Source organism: Ovis canadensis, chromosome 2 (genome assembly GCF_042477335.2).
Source record: "Ovis canadensis isolate MfBH-ARS-UI-01 breed Bighorn chromosome 2, ARS-UI_OviCan_v2, whole genome shotgun sequence".
Classification (NCBI taxonomy): domain Eukaryota; kingdom Metazoa; phylum Chordata; class Mammalia; order Artiodactyla; family Bovidae; genus Ovis; species Ovis canadensis.
This window is the reverse complement of record NC_091246.1, coordinates 251,213,905-251,232,194: the sequence shown is the minus strand read 5'-3', so window position 1 is coordinate 251,232,194 and position 18,290 is coordinate 251,213,905. Positions and strand designations below refer to the sequence as shown.

Sequence of the window (18,290 nt, the reverse complement as noted above, 5' to 3'; positions counted from 1 at the left end):
GAGGAACTGAAGAGCCTCTTGATGAGAGTCAAAGAGAAGGGTGAAAAAGTTGGCTTAAAGCTCAACATTCAAAAAACGAATATCATGGCATCCAGTTCCATCACTTCATGGCAAAAAGATGAGGAAAAAGTGGAAGCAGTGACAGATTCTATTTTCCTGGGCTCCAAAATCACTGCAGATGGCAACTGCAGCCACGAAATTAAAAGATACTTGCTCCTTGGAACAAAAGCTATAACAAACCTAGACAGTGTATTACAAAGCAAAGACACCACTTTGCTGACAAAGAGTCATACAGTCAAAGCTATGGTTTTTCCAGTAGTCATGTATGAATGTGATATGTGAACCATAAAGAAGGCTGAGAGAACTGATTCCTTTGAATTGTGCTGGAGGAGACTCTTGAGAATCCCTTGACAGCAACGAGATCAAGCCAGTCAATCCTAAAGGAAATAAACCCTGAATATTCACTGAAAGGACTGATGATGAAGCTGAAGCTCCAATATTTTGGTTGCAAAGAGCCAACTCACTGGAAAAGACCCTAAAGCTGGGAAAGACTGAAGGCAAAAGGAGAAGAGGGTAGCAGAGAATTAGATGGTTAGATAGTATCAGCAACTCAATGGAAATGAATCTGAGGAATCTCCAGGAGATAGTGAAGAACAGGGAAGCCCGGCATGCTGTAGTCCCTGGAGTCCCAAAGAGTCAGACACGCCTGAGCAACGGAACAACAATCAACTGACTTAAAAATAAGGAGATCATCCGAGATTACTGAGTGGGCCCAATGTAATCTATGGTAAGTTATGGTAAGCTATGACCAACCTAGACAGCATATTCAAAAGCAGAGACATTACTTTGCCAACAAAGGTCCGTCTAGTCAAGGCTATGGTATTTCCAGTGGTCATGTATGGATGTGAGAGTTGGACTGTGAAGAAAGCTGAGCACCGAAGAATTGATGCTTCTGAACTGTGGTGTTGGAGAAGACTCTTGAGAGTCCCTTGGACTGCAAGGAGGTCCAACCAGTCCATTCCAAAGGAGATCAGTCCTGGGTGTTCTTTGGAAGGACTGATGCTAAAGTTGAAACTCCAGTACTTTGGCCACCTCATGCAAAGATTTGACTCATTGGAAAAGACTCTGATGCTGGGAGGGATTGGGGGCGGGAGGAGAAGGGGACGACAGAGGATGAGATGGCTGGATGGCATCCCCGACTCGATGGAGGTGAGTCTGAGTGAACTCCGGGAGTTGGTGATGGACAGGGAGGCCTGGCGTGCTGCAATTCATGGGGTCTCAAAGAGTCGGACACCACTGAGCGACTGAACTGAACTGAACTGAGTGTAATCTATATGCCACCATGTGGGAGAGGGAGCAGAGAGAGATGAGTAGAAGAGGTGTGTTAAAGGAGATGCTTGGGAATTCCCTGGGGGTCCAGGGCTTAGGACTCCACGTTTTCACTGCCGAGGGGGTGCGTTCAATCCCTAGTTCCATAAGCAGAGTGGCACGGTCACAGATAAAGAGGAGAGGCTTCAGAGAAGTAAGTCAGGACAGTCAAAGAGACGGGAAGCAGGAGAGGGACTCTCCAGGCCAGGCTGTCTTTGGAGGGGCCAGGCAGCAGGAAGTGCAGGCTGCCTCTAGAACCAGCGTGACCATGGCTGACAGCCGGCAAGGAGATGGGGATCTCAGTCCTCAGCCATGTGGGGTTAAAATCTGTCAGCAACCTCAAATGGACTGTCCCCTAGGATCAGAAAGAAACACAGCCCTGCCAACACCTCGAGTTCGGCCTTGGGGAATTCTAAGCGGAGAAGCCAGCCATGCCGCACCTGGAGTCTGGCCTCCAGAGCTGCGGGACGACATCATCTTTACATGTTTCTTTGCTTGTTGCTGTGCTGGCCCTTCCTCGCTGGGCCAGCTCTTCTCCAGTCGTGGTGCCCAGGCTTCTCGTCGCTGTGGCTCCTCTTGCTGCAGAACACGGGCCCCAGGGTGCTCGCGCTTCAGCAGTTGAGGCATGTGGGTTCAGTAGCCGTAGCTCACAAGCTCAACAGTTGGAGGCACGGGCTTAGAGGCTCTGAGGCATTTGAGATCCTCCCGGGATCAGGGGTTGAACCTATGTCTCCTGCACCAGCAGGCGGATTCTTTACCACTGAGCCACCAGGGAAACCCACTGTGAAATAATCAGTTTGTGTTGTTTTAGGCAACAAAATGTGTGGCAGTCTGCTACAGCAGCCACAGGAAACTAATGAAGAGCTCTATTTAAAGCCACACTTCCGTATGGACAGAAAAGTGTATTATTGAGGAAAAAAAAACAAAAACAACAACCTAGTAAGCAAACCCAGCCTTTACCTCTGTATGGCTGTTAGCACAAGTGACACCATCTTGGACCCACTCAGTTCTTCCTGTCCTTCCACTGCCCCTACCTTGGACTGTGTGTGTGTGTGCTAAGTCGCTTCAGTCATATCCAACTTTTTGTAACACCATAGACTGTAGCCCACCAGGCTCCTCTGTCCATAGGTTTCTCCAGGCAAGAATACTGGAGCGGGTTGCCATGTCCTCCTCCAGGGGCTCCTTCCTGACCCAGGGATTGAACTCACGTCTCTTACGTCTCCTGCACTGGCAGGAGTGCTCTTTACCACTAGCGCCACCTGGGAAGTACTGTGTAGTACATTTCTTTCATGTGGCCAAGGGCTTTGCAGTTAATCAGTTCAGTTCAGTTCAGTCACTCAGTCATGTCTGACTCTTTGCGACTTCATGAATCACAGCACGCCAGGCCTCCCCGTCCATCACCAACTCCCGGAGTTCACTCAAACTCATGTCCATCGAGTCAGTGATGCCATCCAGCCATCTCATCCTCTGTCGTCCCCTTCTCTTCCCACTCCCAATCCCTCCCAGCATCAAACTCTTTTCCAATGGGTCAACTCTTTGCATGAGGTAGCCAAAGTACTGGAGTTTCAGCTTTAGCATCAGTCCTTCCAAAAAACACCCAGGACTAATCTCCTTTAGAATGGACTGGTTGGACCTACTTGCAGTCCAAGGGACTCTCAAGAGTCTTCTCCAGCAGCACAGTTCAAAAGCATCAATTCTTCGGCGCTCAGCCTTCTTCACAGTCCAACTCTCACATCCATACATGACCACTGGAAATAACATAGCCTTGACTAGACGGACCTTTGTTGGCAAAGTAATGTCTCTGCTTTTGAATTATGCTCTCTAGGTTGGTCATAGCTTTCCTTCCAAGGAGTAAGCGCCTTTTAATTTCATGGCTGCAGTCACCATCTGCAGTGATTTTGGAGCCCCCCAAAATAAAGCCTGACACTGTTTCCCCGTCTATTTCCCATGAAGTGATGGGACCAGATGCCATGGTCTTAGTTTTCTGAATGTTGAGCTTTAAGCCAACTTTTTCACTCTCCTCTTTCACTTTCATCAAGAGGCCTTTTAGTTCCTCTTCACTTTCTGCCATAAGGGTGGTGTCATCTGCATATTGTAGCTAATAGATACTGTTTAATTGTGATTAAGTCCCAGTGGTCTCTGTGCCCTGGTAGTTGCCAAACAACGATGAAGACCTTCACTGACATATTCCCAGTGCCCACAAGACTAATTGCTGTTGCTGCTAAGTCACTTCAGTTGTGTCTGACTCTGTGCGACCCCACAGACGGTAGCCCACCAGGCTCCTCTGTCCATGGGATTTTCTAGGCAAGAGTACTGGAGTGGGGTGCCATCGCCTTCTCCGACAAGACTGGTTACCCATTCATAAATCTTGACTTAAGAGTGCTCTTCCTGGACTTCCCTGGTGGTCCAGTGATGGAGAACATGCCTGCCCATGCAGGGGACACGGGTTTGCTCCCTGGTCTGAGAACTAGATCCCACGTGCCAGAGAGCAACTGAGCCTGCGCGCCACCGCAAGCACGGAGTCCAAGCAGCCTAGCCCGTGCTCCACAAGAGCAGTCACCACAGCGAGGCCCGCACACCACAGCCTGAGAGCAGCCCCCGCCACCGGAGTCAGAGGAAATCTGCACGTAGCAACAAAGGCCTAGTGCAGCCCCCAAAACAAACAAACAGGATGCGCTCCCTGCTGTAGCTCCCACCCCGCACCCTGGACAAACACAGGGCCATCCTAATGGCCCCTCGGTGCTGCGGGGCACCGCTGTGAATGCTTCCAGGGTGCCATCTTCCGGCCCCGCCCCGTGACTACCTTACCCTAAAATTAACTGATCCACTGATTACATGGAGCCGCCTGCCTCGTTTTTTGGTCTCAGGGTACCTCATTTTGGTGGGTACTTTTGGTTCCCTCCATCCTCCAACAACTTCGGCGTTCAGTTGTTACTGAGAGTGCAGAAAAACATGACGTTATGCAAGAAACAGAAGAGGAGCAGGTGTATCTATTCAGCACCACTACTAAGAAATAGGAAGTGAAAATCAAAAGCATTTCAGCAGAAGAAAGTTCCCCCAAAGCACAAGCACACGCAACCAAACTTTAAAAATGCAACTCGACGCCCCAGTGTAAATAGTTTTCTTAAACAAATATTCGCAGGTGTGGAATTTTCAAGTCAGAAATCCAAAATTTTGAAATGGACAAAAGTGAAGAAGGTGCCAAGTGGGACATTAACACAAAACCAGCAAAGGTTTTTTTTTTTTTTTAATTTAGATGTGTAGACCAAAGTACAAGAAAGACCAAATTTGATTAAAGATATGAAGTGTAGTAAGAAAAGGCATAAAACCAGCCAAGAAAAAAATTTTAAACCAAAGACATTTAAAGACCAAAAAATACCAGCTTTATGCTCTGGCAAGATCCCTTGGTTGCCACGCTGAGTGGGGATGAGGAGGGGATAGCAGGTGGCCAGGGAGGGCGCTATGAGGCCCAGGCCCACCGGGAAGATGCTCTGAAGGCCACGCAGGTGTCGGTCACAGGTGGCAGAGCCTCGTTTCCCTCCAGTCTCCTCTCCCCACGCTCAGCCACGTGGCCGCCTTTCTGGTTCCTGAACCACGGACCACATTCCAGGCACCAGCCTGTGTCTTCCCCTAGACCACTTTCCACCAGGCCCCACCTGAGAAGCCACCACCTGCACCAGAACAGCCGTATCCGCCCATCTGAAGTGGCCCCAGGAACTTCTGGGGTCCTGTTAACGCTCAGAGCCCCCAGCCAGGCGCAGCTGGCCCAGAGTACTCCCTTTGTGGAAATGAATTCAGTTGTGCGTTTGTACTTCGATCAAAGTAAAAAACCTCAAAATGAAAAAAAAAAAAAACCCATCAAAATGAAGTTGCCCCTCACCTCCCTCCCGCCTCTGCCCCCTATTCTCTTTGTCGGGCCAGAGTTTCTTCTTTATTTCTCTGCTGTTACTGCGTACTTACCCTTGGAGAAGGGAATGCCTACCCACTCCAGGGTGCTGGCCTGGAGAATTCCATGGACTGTATAGTCCATAGGGTCGCAAAGAGTCAGACACAACTCAGCAACTTTCTCTATTGCTTGCTTACACACACACACACACACACACGCACACACATGCACACACACGAGCTCCACTACTGCAGAGATGAACCTGTCACCACGACAGCTTCCAGAACAGGGCGTGGCACACAGCAGGCACGAACACAGGCAAGGGTCAAGACCTGGTGTGAAGCCCACCTAGCGCTCCTGCCTGGGGGCGGGCCCGCGGGGCGGGGCCTGCCTGGGGGCGGGGCCTGCCTGGGGGCGGGGCCTGAGCCCGGCCTCACCTTCCTCTGCATCTTCTCCAGCAGCTTGCTCTTGGCCCTCACTTCCTCCTGGATGGAGTCGTAGACGTTGAGCAGCACCCAGTCCCCGCTGTCCTCGTCCGAGTTCTGCAGGGCCGCCACCAGCTGCTTCTTGCGCTCGTCCGCGTACCGCTTCCGCCGCCTGTGCTTCTCCTTCAGGTCCTTGTTCTTGGCCTGCTCCCCCCCGACCACCTGCTGCTCCAACAGCTGCAAGCTGCCGGCGGGGAGGAGAAAGCAAACGTGACAAAGTCTGCCGATCACTGAGCACTGGCTGTCCAGCCTGATCTCCCCGACTCCTTCCAACAACCCCACTTGACAGACAGGTACACTGAGGCCCGGGGAGGCGACTGCTGCTGGCTCGGGCTCAGACCCAGCGTTCCTGCCGGCTCTACCCGACTCCAAGCCTGTGCGCTCAGCCAGCCCGCTGGTTCTCCGCACAGGAAGGGCGGGAGTCTCCCTCCGCCCAGGGCTGCCCCACCCAGTTCCCGGTGCTGGTGGTCCTGCCACAGAGCAAGCTCCCGGCTGTGCTCCCAGGGGAACCTGCAGATCAGAGTACCTCTGGGTTGTGGGGAATGTTCCTTACGGTCAGTGCATAATGTTTCATCAGGAACACAAACAGTGCTTTTTTTTTTTTTAAATATTTATATCTAAAATGCTAAAAAAAACTTAATAGAGTTTTGCCTTTTAAAAGCACAAATTTGAAATAACTACAAAGGCTCAGGTGTAAATCCTCACTCTACTAAAGCACCACAGACGCATCTTGACTGTACCTCTTTCCAAAGGGATGTAAGGGTCAGATAACTGAAGGCATGACACGGACTCATAACAGGATAGGCGACCATGCTCAAGGGAAAGAAGGGAACCATGCACACCCAGCCGCCCAGTCCAGACCTGCTTCAGGCTCGGCTCTGAGCTCAACAGCAGCCAGGATACAGGTGAGCCACGTCCAAGTCGCTGCTCTGCTTAAAATCCTCCTAGGGTCCCCATCAGGATGGAGCCCAAGCCCCGGGGGTCACACATCTGCCCCGGAACCCCACCACCCCTTCCTTGCCCCAGCTTTAACCCGGGGCATCTGCTTCTCCAAACACCCAGGCTGTTCCCACCCCCTGCACCCGCTTTGCGCCACCTCAGCTGTGCCCTGTCCCTCAAATGCCGCCCGAGACATCTGTGCTGCATACTTTCTTCAAGGGCCCCCTCTTCTGAGAAGCCCTCCCTGACCGCACTCCAGACCACACCGTGAAAACCACCACCCGTGCTGTGAGTTTTCTGTGTGCCCTACACCAAGCTGCTGCCTCTCGGGGCATCGTGTCGTGCGGCCCTCACAACAAACGTCCCAGCCTGGAACTCTCGCCGTCACCCACTGTGCAGGTGAGAGACTGAGGGACAGAGAGGTAACCTCAGCCCAGGTGGCAGAGCTGGGCGACGGTGGAGGCAGACGGGAATGCAGCCAGTCTGGTCGCTCCAGAACCTGACTCCCCCTGGACTGAGAGCTTCTTGAAAGCCAAGGTGATATCCCATGCATGCTTGCGTCCTGACGCCTGGTACATAGTAGATGCTCAGTTAGGGTTTGAACCATAGTCTGTGGGACCAGGAGGGGGCTGAACCGCTGGCTGTGGGGCTGACTCCGTCATGGAGATGGGCGTGACAGCGATCTCATTTATGGAAGTGAGAACCAAGGCTCTGAGACGTCAAGCGACTTGCACAAAGCCACATAGCAAGGGAGGAAAGTCCAGGTCGGCAGGCAGCCCCAGGGCGTGTCGGGAGTGGCCTGTCCCTGGAGGGAGGCGCTGGCGGCTAAGCCGTGTCATTGACGTGCTAGTCGCCCAGTGGTGTCTGACTCTTTGTGACCCCGTGGACTGTAGCCCACCAGGCTCCTCTGTCCGTGGAATTCTTTAGGCAAGAATACTGGAGTGGGAAGCCATTCTCTTCTCCAGGGGATCTACCTGAAAGAGATCGAACCTGGGTCTCCCACATTGTTCAGGTCAGTTCAGTCGCTCAGTCGTGTCTGACTCTTTGCGACCCCATGGATGGCAGCACGCCAGGCTTCCCTGTCCTTCACCAACTCCTGGAGCTCATTCAAACTCATATCTATTGTGTCGGTGATGCCATCCAACCATCTTATCCTCTGTCGTCCCCTTCTCCTCCTGCCTTTAGTCTTTCCCAGTGTCAGGGTCTTTTCTAATGAGTCAGTTCTTTGCATCAGGTGGCCAAAGTATTGGAGTTTCAGCTTCAGCATCAGTCCTTTCAGTGAATATTCAGGACTGACTTCCTTTAGGATGGACTGGTTGGATCTCCTTGCAGTGCAGGGGATTCTTAAGAACCTTCTCCAGCACCACAGTTCAAGAGCATCAATTCCTCAGCACTCAGCTTTCTTTATGGTCCAGCTCTCACATCTATGCATGACTACTGCAAAAACCATAGCCTTAACTAGACAGACCTTTGTTGGCAAAGTAATGTCTCCGTTTTTGAATATGTTGTCTAGGTTGGTCATAGCTTTTCTTCCAAGGAGCAAGCGCCTTTTAATTTCATGGTTGTAGTCACCATCTGCAGTGATTTTGGAGCCCAAGAAAATGAAGTCTCTCACTGTTTCCATTGTTTCCCCATCTATTTCCCATGAAGTGATGGGACCAGATGCCACGATCTTTGTTTTTTGAATGTTGTTTTAAACCAGGTTTTTCACTCTCTTCTTTCACATTCATCAAGAGGCTCTTTAGTTCTTCTTTGCTTTCTGCCAAAAGGGTGGTGATATCTGCATGTCTGAGGTTATTGATATTTCTCCTGGCAATCTTGATTCCAGCTTGTGCTTCCTCCACCCTGGCATTTTGTTTGATTTCTGCCTCCCACATCGTAGGCAGATTCTTGACCATCTAAGACCCGGGGCAAGCCTGCATCGCCTGCCCTGGGCTCCTGAAACCTGCAGGGCGGCCCCAAGAAAGCCAGGTGGGGACTGTCCCTGCCCTCCCCACCGCCCCCCACTCTCCCCACCCCCCACCGCCGCATCCCCTCAGTAGCTGCTCCCCCCCCCCAAGCGTCTGATGGAATCTGGAGGCACCTGAGCCACTTCCTGAGCAGAGAGCCCTGATCCCTCTCCCCTCCAACCCCTCCTGGGGAGGACCAAGCCCCTGCAGCCACGTTTGAGGGAGGGCTGGGTGGGGCTCAGGAAGGCGCCATCCACCCCTGGGCCCGGGGCTCCCTCCCGCCACCGCAGGGTCCCACCGCGCCCACCCCCCGCCCGCCAGGTCCCACTGCCCTGGGCTCAGGTGCTTACCGGGCGAGCACCTGCTGTTGGTCCACGGTGGGCAGGAGGTCATCGGCGAGCGCGGCCACGTCCTCCCTCCTCGCGCTGGCCCCAGCCAGCAGAGAGCGAGGCTGAGCCTCCAAGGCTGCCGGCGCTTCAGCCTGGGCTTCCTGGGCTTCCGCGACAGGCTCCGCCGCCAACACCAGCTCCTCTGTCACCCCCGGGCCCAGGTCAACCTCCTAAGTGCAACCAGAAGCCAAGGTGGAGGCGGGGGGCCAATTCCTGGGCACGAGCTCGCCACAGCCTCAACCCCAGCTGGGGCGGCCGGACCCTGGCGGCCCACGAGGTGGCTACGGGCTCGGCTCGGGGACACCCCGTCATTAAAAACATGCACCCAGTCAACTTCCTGCCACCTTTCCAACACCCCCCAAAACAGCCTCCAGCTCACTCTCCCTCCCGCCCCTTACCATCTAGACTCCACACAGCAGCTAGGGCGATTTTTGTTTGTTTTTTTGGTCCTGTTGTGCAGTTGACAGAATCTTACTTCCCCAATCAGGGACTGAACCCATAGAACCAAGCCCCCTACGGTGGAAGCACAGAGTCCTAACCACTGGACCACCAGGGAGTTCCCGGAATTTTCTTAAACTATAAATTGATCCTTCGCAGACCCTCCAACACATCTGCAGTCAAACCCAGTTTCTTCCGCGGCCTGCGGCACCGCCGGTGCCCACCCGCTCCTCCCGCTGCCTGCGTCCTGCCAGCCCCCGCCTCCCACCCATCCCACTGCTTCCCTGACCTGCTTTTCTGGCACTGAGAACCTCGAGATCTTTCCGGCCACAGAACTCTGGCACCCGCTGCCCACCCGCCCCCCCCCCACCCCCCGCCGGCTCCGAGCTCTCTCCCCTGCCACCCTGGCCCCTTCTCCTTGCTTGAGTCCCACATCTCAACGCCACCTGCTGCCCAGGGGAACCCCTGACCTCCCTGGATACCCTCTGCTGAGAGGCTGCAAGCTGGCTCCTACCCAGTGATCAGGCCCAGAGGCCAGCAGGTCGCTTCCTCTCTCCACAAACGTGGGCAGATTTAAGGTCTTCCTCCCGTTCCCCTCGGATGGTTGTACTTTCTGAAGCAGAAGTGGGGGTGGGGAAAGGTGGGGTCTGAGAGCAGCAGAGCTCACACGGCCCCCCGCTGCCTAGGGGGTTCCCTGCCAGCACCTTGGGGCCCCAGCTCCGCTCCGTGGCCCTCATCCACTACACACGCTGGGCCTCTGTGCTTTAGACCAGGGCTCCACCGCTGAGCAAAGGGTGAACATCACCCTGGAACAGTGGCCTCTCGGTAACAAATCAATAAATAGAGAGGTGAGGACTCCTCCGATTTGCATGCTGCTTTGTGCTGGGGGAGGGCCGGGGGTATTGCCCCATTTTATGGGTGAGGAAACTGAGGCCAGAGAGGGAGGAGACAAGCGAGAGCATCCCAGGAAGAATCAGGTCCCTGGAGCTCCCCACCACCACCACTCAGGACCGGGGGCACTCACAGTCCTGAGCGGGAGGTCCTCGGCCACCTCAGCTTCAGACCGGAGGTCAGCGGGCTCTGGCAGATCTGCCAGGTGCTTGCAGGAGAACAGGTTGGGGGAGAAGGGGTTGGGTCAGGATCACCCTCTGGGGCCCCACCCCGCCCTTCCCGCCAGCTCCCCGCCAGCTCCCCAACCCCACCACCTCCTCCTGCGGGGAGGGGGGAGAACAGAGGAGAGAGGAGGTGAGGCAAAGAGAAGAGGCACTCCTGTTCTAGGCCTGCCACCTGCCTAACCTCACAGGACGCGTGTGTCAGCATCCCCATTTAACAGATGAGGAAACTGAGGCCCAGAGAGACGGCCGGACAAGGTCACACAGCTGAGTTAGGGGTAGAACAGGGATCTGAACCCGGATCTCTCTGATTCAAAGGCCTGTACGCTTTGGACAGAGAAAGAGAGAGAGAGAAAGGAAAGGAGGGGAGAACAAAGAAAAAAGATTTTTAAACATAAAACAGAGGGTTGAAAAGGGAGAGAAGGCCTTGGACTGAGGAGAAGCAGCCCCTCTAGACCCCTAGGCGGCCCCTGAAAGGAAGCAGGACTCTCACAGAACCCCCGCCTCCCCTAGGAGAACAGGCAGGCTGACGAGAGGCGTAACCATGGCAACCAGCAGCCGCCCCACACGGGCGTCCCTGTGTCAGCAGAACAGGGGCCCAGCCGGCATCGCCTGGGATTTCATCTCGACCTTCCCACTGGTTTACAGAGCCTTAGCCAGAGCTCCCCTTTCCCGCACCCCGGACCCCTGAGATGCAGCCACGCCCCTGCCAGGCTCGCCCCCTCCCCTGAACTTCCGCGTGTCAACCTGCGTGACGTCAGGTACCTGCGTGGTCACCTTGGGGACGTCCACCGGGGGCACGTCCGGCCCGGACACCGCGGAGGAGAACCTGGCCAGCTTGGCCGCCACCTCGGCGTAGGGGTCGTGCAGGCCGGGTAACAGCTCCAGCGCCATCAGCGGGGGCTCCTCCCCCAACAGGGGCTCCGCGGCGCCCCCGCCCTCGTCGTCAGGCAGTAGGTGGCGGCCCCGGGCGTCTGAATCAGGCACGGAGAACTCCGGGCTGCAGGGCTCCTCCGGCCCAGAGAAGGCCGTGCAGACGGAGTTCTCTCCCAGCGTGGAAGACTCATCGGACCCCAGAGACGCCTCGGACTTGGAGGCCGCCACCTTGCGCAGCTCCTCAAACCCGGAGGAGACCTGAGCCTTGAAGGAGTCCTCACTGGGCACGGGGTCAGGCATGGAGTAGATCTCGCGTCTCTCGGCTATCTTGAACTCGAAAGGAGCCGAGTACTCCGAACTGCTGGCAAACTCAGCCCTGGACAGGACCTCAGCCTTGTAGAGGACTTCCGCCTTCAGGACAGCCTCTGCAGGAGACACCTTCCTTTAGCTCTTTATAGGGTGGACTAGGGGGCGGGAGGCAGCCCTTCCCTGGAAGCTGGCCTCAGGCCCACCATCTCCAAGAGACCAGCTTAAGAGTCAGAGCCTCTGGGCCCCCAAACGCTGACTTCTACCTCTTCCAGGAAGTCCTCCCTGACCAGCTCCACGATGTCTCCATTCTCCGACCGCCCCAGCCATTAGGGGCTGGACTCTTACCCCTGTTCCTTGGGTCTGCTCTTTATACATAAACTGGCTGTCCTGCCAGTATTATTGCCTCAAAGGCAGAGAGCTCCTGACCCAAAGATTTCACACCCAAGACCCTCAGGGCCCACTCCTGGCGTAACCAGCTCCAGGCCCTTGTGCACAGGACAAGCAAGAGCTGTGGGGGTTAAATGAATGCTGCAGATGAGTATTAGCGAGACCAGATAAAGTCCCTCGGAGGCCTGACACTCAAAGTGGGCTGGAGGAAATACTTTCCAGGACAGAAAGTGCTAGAACCTGCTCCTCGGTCTTCCTCTGGGGCTGCATCTCCCTGCCAGCTGGGATGGGGGGACAGTACCATGGGCCTCCTGCTGCCAGCTCACAGGCCAGCTCCTTCAGGTCCATCCACTTCTTTGTCACCGTGTCCTGGGCTCCCCCCGAGAGAGCCCTGATGTCCCCTTTGCTAGGGTCATTCACTCCCCAGCTCAGGGGTCCCCAGGGCCCAGGAGCCGGGCCACATGGCCAAAGTGGAGCAGCGAGTGAGTGAACTGAGCTCCACCTGCCGCACCCCATCACCTGTGATACTGCCTGGCCCACCTGCCCCGTCTGTGGAAGAACTGTCTTCCACAAAACAGGTCCCTGGTGCCAAAAAGGTTGGGGACCTCTGTGCGTAGCTCACAGCCTGAACCTCTCCCAGCCTCGGCTTGCACACCTGCCGTGTGAGGAAGCAGTGAGTCCCAACTCACCGAGGGCAGACAGGCGAAGTGCCTCCCTACCCAGTACCTAGCACACAGCAAAGCCCCGTAAACGGGACCAACGATGTGAACACCGTCATCATTACAATGTGGATTTTATAGTATTTATGGGCTTCTCTGGTGGCTCAGATGGTGAAGCGTCTGCCTACAACGTGGGAGACCTGGGTTCGGTCCCTGGGTCGGGAAGATCCCCTGGAGAAGGAAATGACTACCCACTCCAGTATTCTGGCCTGGAGAATCCCATGGACAGAGGAGCCTGGTGGGCTACAGTCCATGGGGTCGCAAAGAGTTGGGCATGGCTGAGTGACTAACACTTATAGTGAGTCCTAGGAAGTCTGGGCTGCCTGGCAGCACAGGGTATTGGAAAGATAGCGGTGGGGTGGAACATTCTAGAATGTCAAACAGAAGACAAAAATTCCCAGGAAGTTAAAAAACTCTTGCTGCGGATTGCCTAGTTTGGGGTGTGGTTGCTCTGGTGACAGATGGGCTCTAAAGTGGAAAAGAAACTGTAGAAAATGCAGAACCGGGGGAAGGGACTTGCCCATAAACTTGGGTGGTACGTTGCCGCTCTAAGTCAGCCTTGGGTGGGGACCCAGCCTGCCGCCCCCAGTGCAAGGCCGTGGGTGAGAACGCTGGCCCCGGGATCAGACTGCTGGAGTCAAATCCCAGCTCTGCTTTAAAAGCTGTGTGACCTCGGGGAATTTCCTCACCCTCTCTGGGCCTCAGTTTCCTCAGCTGTCAAGTGAGGGTGATGGAGGTGCCTGCCTTGCCAGGCGGTTGTGAAGAGGAAACAGAACTGGGGCCCGTGGGCCGGGGGGCGGGGAAAGCAGGCTGGGCTCCTCCTGCCGGGCGGGGCCGGCCCACCTGTCTCCTTGCGCAGGTTCTGCTCCAGCGTGGACAGCTTCACGTCGTATGAGTTGCGCATGGCGGTGATGTCCTCCTCCAGCCGGGCCCTGGACTCCTGCTCCGCCTCGTAGTCGGCCCTGAGCCGGGCCAGGCGCGCCTCGTACTCCTGGAGAGGCGAGCGGGGGGCAGAAGGGGGCGCTCTATCACCGCTTCCCATCGCGGCTTTCGGGAAGCCTCCTCTGTCCCACAATCCAGGAATCGCAGCTGAGCCCAAGGAACAGAATTAAGATGATCTCCAGACACTGGGGTGATTCCTGGCTGGGGAAGACCCTTCTGAACTTTTGTGTGAGCGTGTCTTAACACGCTAGTAACATATGCGTGCATGCCAGGTCTCTTCAGTCGTGTCCAGCTCTTTGCGACCCCATGGACTGCAGCCCACCGGGCTTCTCTGTCCATGGGATTCTCCAGGCCAGAGTACTGGAGTGGGTTGCCATTTCCTCCTCCCGGAGTTCTTCCCGATCCAGGGATCAAACCCACGTCTCTTACGTCCCCTGTGTTGGCAGGTGGGCTCTTTATTGCTAGCGCCACTTGGGAAGCCCGTATATGTGTCTATAATCTAATTTTTCCACAAAGCAATAGATCACAAACACCTTTCTGCATCGACAAATACGGTTTAACCAAACGGTCCTCAACCCATCGAAGACAAAATAAATCACTATAGCTCTGCTTAGCCATCCATCTTCCCCATCACCACCAGTTCCTGCCCAGACCTGGTTCCCCACTTCTCCTCTTGAGTAAGACCTTCCTCCACGGGGCAGCTGTGTGTCCATGGATCATGCTTCAGGGGCTTCCCATGGTTGAGGATAAAATCTACTTCCTCCAGTCGACCTCCAGTCCCCAGTGACCCGGACAGCCCACCCCATCTTTGTCACACTTGGGCACAGTAGCCCCTTTCCACTCCTAGACACCCCACTCCCCCCGACCCCCGCCAGCCTCAGGACCTCTGCCCTCGCTCCGAGGCAAGTTCACCCCTTTGGGCCTCAGCTCAGCGACACCCGCTCAGAGAGGTCCTCCCTGAGTGCCCTCTCGGAGGATGCCCGCTGCCACTCTGGCACTTTGCTTACTTCTTCTCAGCCTGGACCAGAAGCTCCACCGTTCTCTGCGCTTGTTTCATTATAGGTGAACCGCCCGGCTCCCCGGCCAGAGGGCAAGCCCTGTGCCATCTTATAGCCGTGATGCCGGGCACAGAGGGGCACCTCTGAGTGCTGTGCCACCGAGTTGGCAAGTGCGTGAAGCAGAACAGCTGGGCAGACTGTCCAGGCGTCTAGTGCGTGCCCCCCGGGGAAGGCCGGGCCTCTGTGAACTCACAACGCCCTGTGAGTTGCGGCCTTCTGGACAGGGTGGCCCTGCAGCAGCAGTGAGCCGGGGGCAGGACAGGGTTAGAGGTGGGAGCCCCTGCGCACGCCCACCCGGCCCCCAGGAAGTACGGGACCAGCGCAGACCCCCAGCACGGCACAGCCAGCCGGCCGGGGCTCCCAGGGCGAGAGACGAGACAGACCATCATGAAGATCCAGCGGTTTCCGCAGCTCAGCCAAGGCGCCACTGACCTGCCACCGAGACCCAGGGAGGGCCCGGCCTGCCCAGAACCACACGCGGCTCCTGGTGGCCCCCCTGAGACCTGCAGCCCTCACCCCGCCTGCCTTCTCCTGCCCAGAGGTCCCCTGGCCGGCACTTCAGCCCTGACCCCAGTTCAACCCGGGCCTCAGCCCAGCGGCATCTACAGCCTAGCAAGGCCTGGCTGGAGACACACACACTTATCTGCATACACGCACACGCCGTTCTCACGTGTAAACATGTGACCCCAAATCACAGGAGGAGCTCGAAGTGGGGAGCCCCCTTTCTGGTCTCTCCATCATCCCTCCCCTCAACGCTCCTCTCTCGCCATTCCCCATCCATCCCTTCACAGAGGAGGAGTGGGAGAAAGGGCAACAAGAGGAGGAGACGGCTGGACGGCGTCACCGACTCCATGGACATGGGCGAGTGAGTGAACTCCGGGAGCTGGTGACGGACAGGGAGGCCTGGCGTGCTGCAGTCCATGGCTCACAAAGAGTCGGACACGACTGAGCGACTGAACTGAACTGACGACAAACGGTTTTACCAACATTAAACCACTTAATCCTTACCGCACAGTTATAGAGATTTCAAAATGTTTTTTGATCTGTACAGCAAAGTGATTCAGCATATTTGCAGATTATACTCCTGAAGAGGTCACCCCCCCCCCAACATCCTCTTTTTAAGATTTTTGTTCTTGTTTTGTTTTTGATGTGGGCCACTTTTTAAAGCTCTTATTGAATTTGTTACAATGTTGTTTCTGTTTTGCTTTGTTTTTTTTGGCCATGAGGCAGGTGGGATCCCAGCTCCCCAATCGGGGATCAAACCCGAGTCCCAGGCACTGGAACGTGACGTCTCACCTGCTTGACCGCCAGGTAAGTCCCTCTGGCATCCTGCTGGGGCAGTCATCCATGGCCAGCCCCGCCACAGGAGGACTCTGCTCTGTCAGTTCCTGCCCCTCCGCCACACTGGACGGCCCTACAGTCCCAGATCATTCCTCCCAGTCCCTAAAGCATGCTGTGTTACTTCCAATCATTATTATTATTGTTTGGCCATGCCATGCAGTTTGTGAGATCTAGGGCCCTAACCAGGGACTGAACCAGGAGCCACCTCCCTCCAAGAGATGGAAGCACAGAGTTCCAGAGACCACCAGGACACAGCCATGCTACTTCCAGCATTTAAAACAGCACCATCTGCCTTGGCCCCACACTCGCCTCCAGCTGCAGCACCCAGCGGGTGTGCAGAAGATGCCTGTGGCTGGCTGAATGGGGCAGGCGGGGCGGAGAGAACGCAAACCCAGGAACTCCCCCAGGCCCGGCTGGCACCTTTCACACCACCCAGCCTCTTCCAGCAGCAGAAAAGCGGCTTTCTATCCACTCCCAGAGATGAGGGAGGGCTTCCCTGGTGGCTCAGACGGTATAGAACCCGCCCACAATGCCTGCGTGTCTAGTCGCTCCGCCAGGTCTCTCTGCAACCCCACGGACTGCAGCCCATCCAGCTCCTCTGTAAATGGGATTTCACAGGCAAGAATACTGGAGTGGGCTGCCATTTCCTCCAGGTGATCTTCCCGACCTAAGGATTGAACCGGCGTCTCCTGCACTGGCAAGCAGATTCTTTACGCGGTAGCACTGGCTCCACCAGCAGCCAGGCCAGAAGAGCAGCGCGTCTCCCCACGACCGCTAGGGGGCGGCAGTGCCCTGCTTCTCACGCGGCCAGGATCCACCCCCGCCCGCCCAACCCAGCTTCCCCAGGCAGGAAGCTTGCATCCCGGCCCCAGGCCCACCCCACCCCACCCCACCCCGCCCGTCCCTACCCTCAACCCCAGCCCGCTCCATCACCCCCCAGCCCATACTGTTTTGTGGCCAATGTCTACTCATCCCTGTGTGACTCTAAAACCCTCCCTGAACCCCAGAGTGTCACCGCTCTCATCCAGACATCCCCGAAGACGCCCTCCGCCCCCCCTCAGGAGCTGGGCCCAGGGCTCCAAGGCCAGCCTGACACCTACTCCGCCCCAGGGGCAGCAGGGGAACAGGTAGAGTGAGCGGCTGAGCCCCCAGAGCCTTCACGGGGGCCCCACTGGGGGCTATTGGGGGCTACATCCAGGCCCCTACTTGAACAGTACAAGCCCCGCCCGTGATGGGCAGCTGGGGGTTCTTCGGTCGATGACCCCCAGACCCCCAGCCCTCCAGCCCACAGCACAGAGATCCCCCCAGGCCTTACCCGGTCTGCCTCCCAGAGGCTGGGCCCCAGGCCCCCACAGCCTGCCCGGGGGCTTCCAGGGGCCCCAGCACTGAGCCCGTCTGAGGTCACAGTTGAGGGGCAGAGAGGCCCAGCTGCAGACACGCTCCGTCCCTAGTCCCTGCTGAGCTGGCCTTCCCACCAGGGAGGAGCCAGCCGCCTGCAGGGACCACTGAATGTCAAGCCCCACCCCATGCTGTGGTCTCGGGATGTGAACCCCCAGAAACCAGGTGTCTGGCTCTGTGCGTGCCTCTGGGGTCAGCTTCGCGCCTGTCAATCAGCTGTGGGCGGGAGGACTGCGGGAGGACTCAAGGGCCCCAAGGTGACAGTTTTTTCTGGGAGGCCACACGTCCCCGCGGCCCACCCGGGATGCTCCGCTCTCAGCCCCCAGCCCTCCCACTCTGACCTGCTCGGTGAGGCACCCGCCAGCCCCACTACCAGGGACGGCCCCGCCTCTTCTCGCCACACCAGCACTCACGGGGGACGGACTGCGCTCCGGAGGCGGGAACCCCGGTTCCAATCCTGGCTCAGATTAGCCTCTGGCTGTGTGACCTTGGGCAAGCCCCCCAGGGGAGGACGGCGGGGAGGCAGTCTAGTTCTGGAGCCCCACCTCCTGCGGGGCCCACGTGGCCGCCCCGCGCCTCACCTCCCGGATCAGCTGTTTCTCAGCCTCCATGTCGTGCTGCATCACAGGTGGATACAACGGCTTTTCCTCAAGCTGGACAGGGCTTGGGGGCACCTGACTGTTCAGCAGAGCTG

At 56.6% G+C, this 18,290-nt stretch overlaps 1 protein-coding gene across 1 annotated transcript in view; it reads right to left on the bottom strand.

The window, feature by feature from the left end:
* KIF17 (kinesin family member 17) overlaps positions 1 to 18,290 on the bottom strand; it is a 51,175-nt gene that overhangs the window by 12,260 nt on the left and 20,625 nt on the right. Inside the window, exons 6-11 of the mRNA XM_069579088.1 lie at positions 18,178 to 18,287; positions 13,701 to 13,848; positions 11,332 to 11,867; positions 10,479 to 10,553; positions 8,978 to 9,186; positions 5,692 to 5,923 (exon numbers count right to left, since the gene is read on the bottom strand). Of these exons, the coding sequence (XP_069435189.1) occupies positions 5,692 to 5,923; positions 8,978 to 9,186; positions 10,479 to 10,553; positions 11,332 to 11,867; positions 13,701 to 13,848; positions 18,178 to 18,287 (1,310 nt within the window). The remainder of the gene's footprint in view (positions 1 to 5,691; positions 5,924 to 8,977; positions 9,187 to 10,478; positions 10,554 to 11,331; positions 11,868 to 13,700; positions 13,849 to 18,177; positions 18,288 to 18,290) is intronic.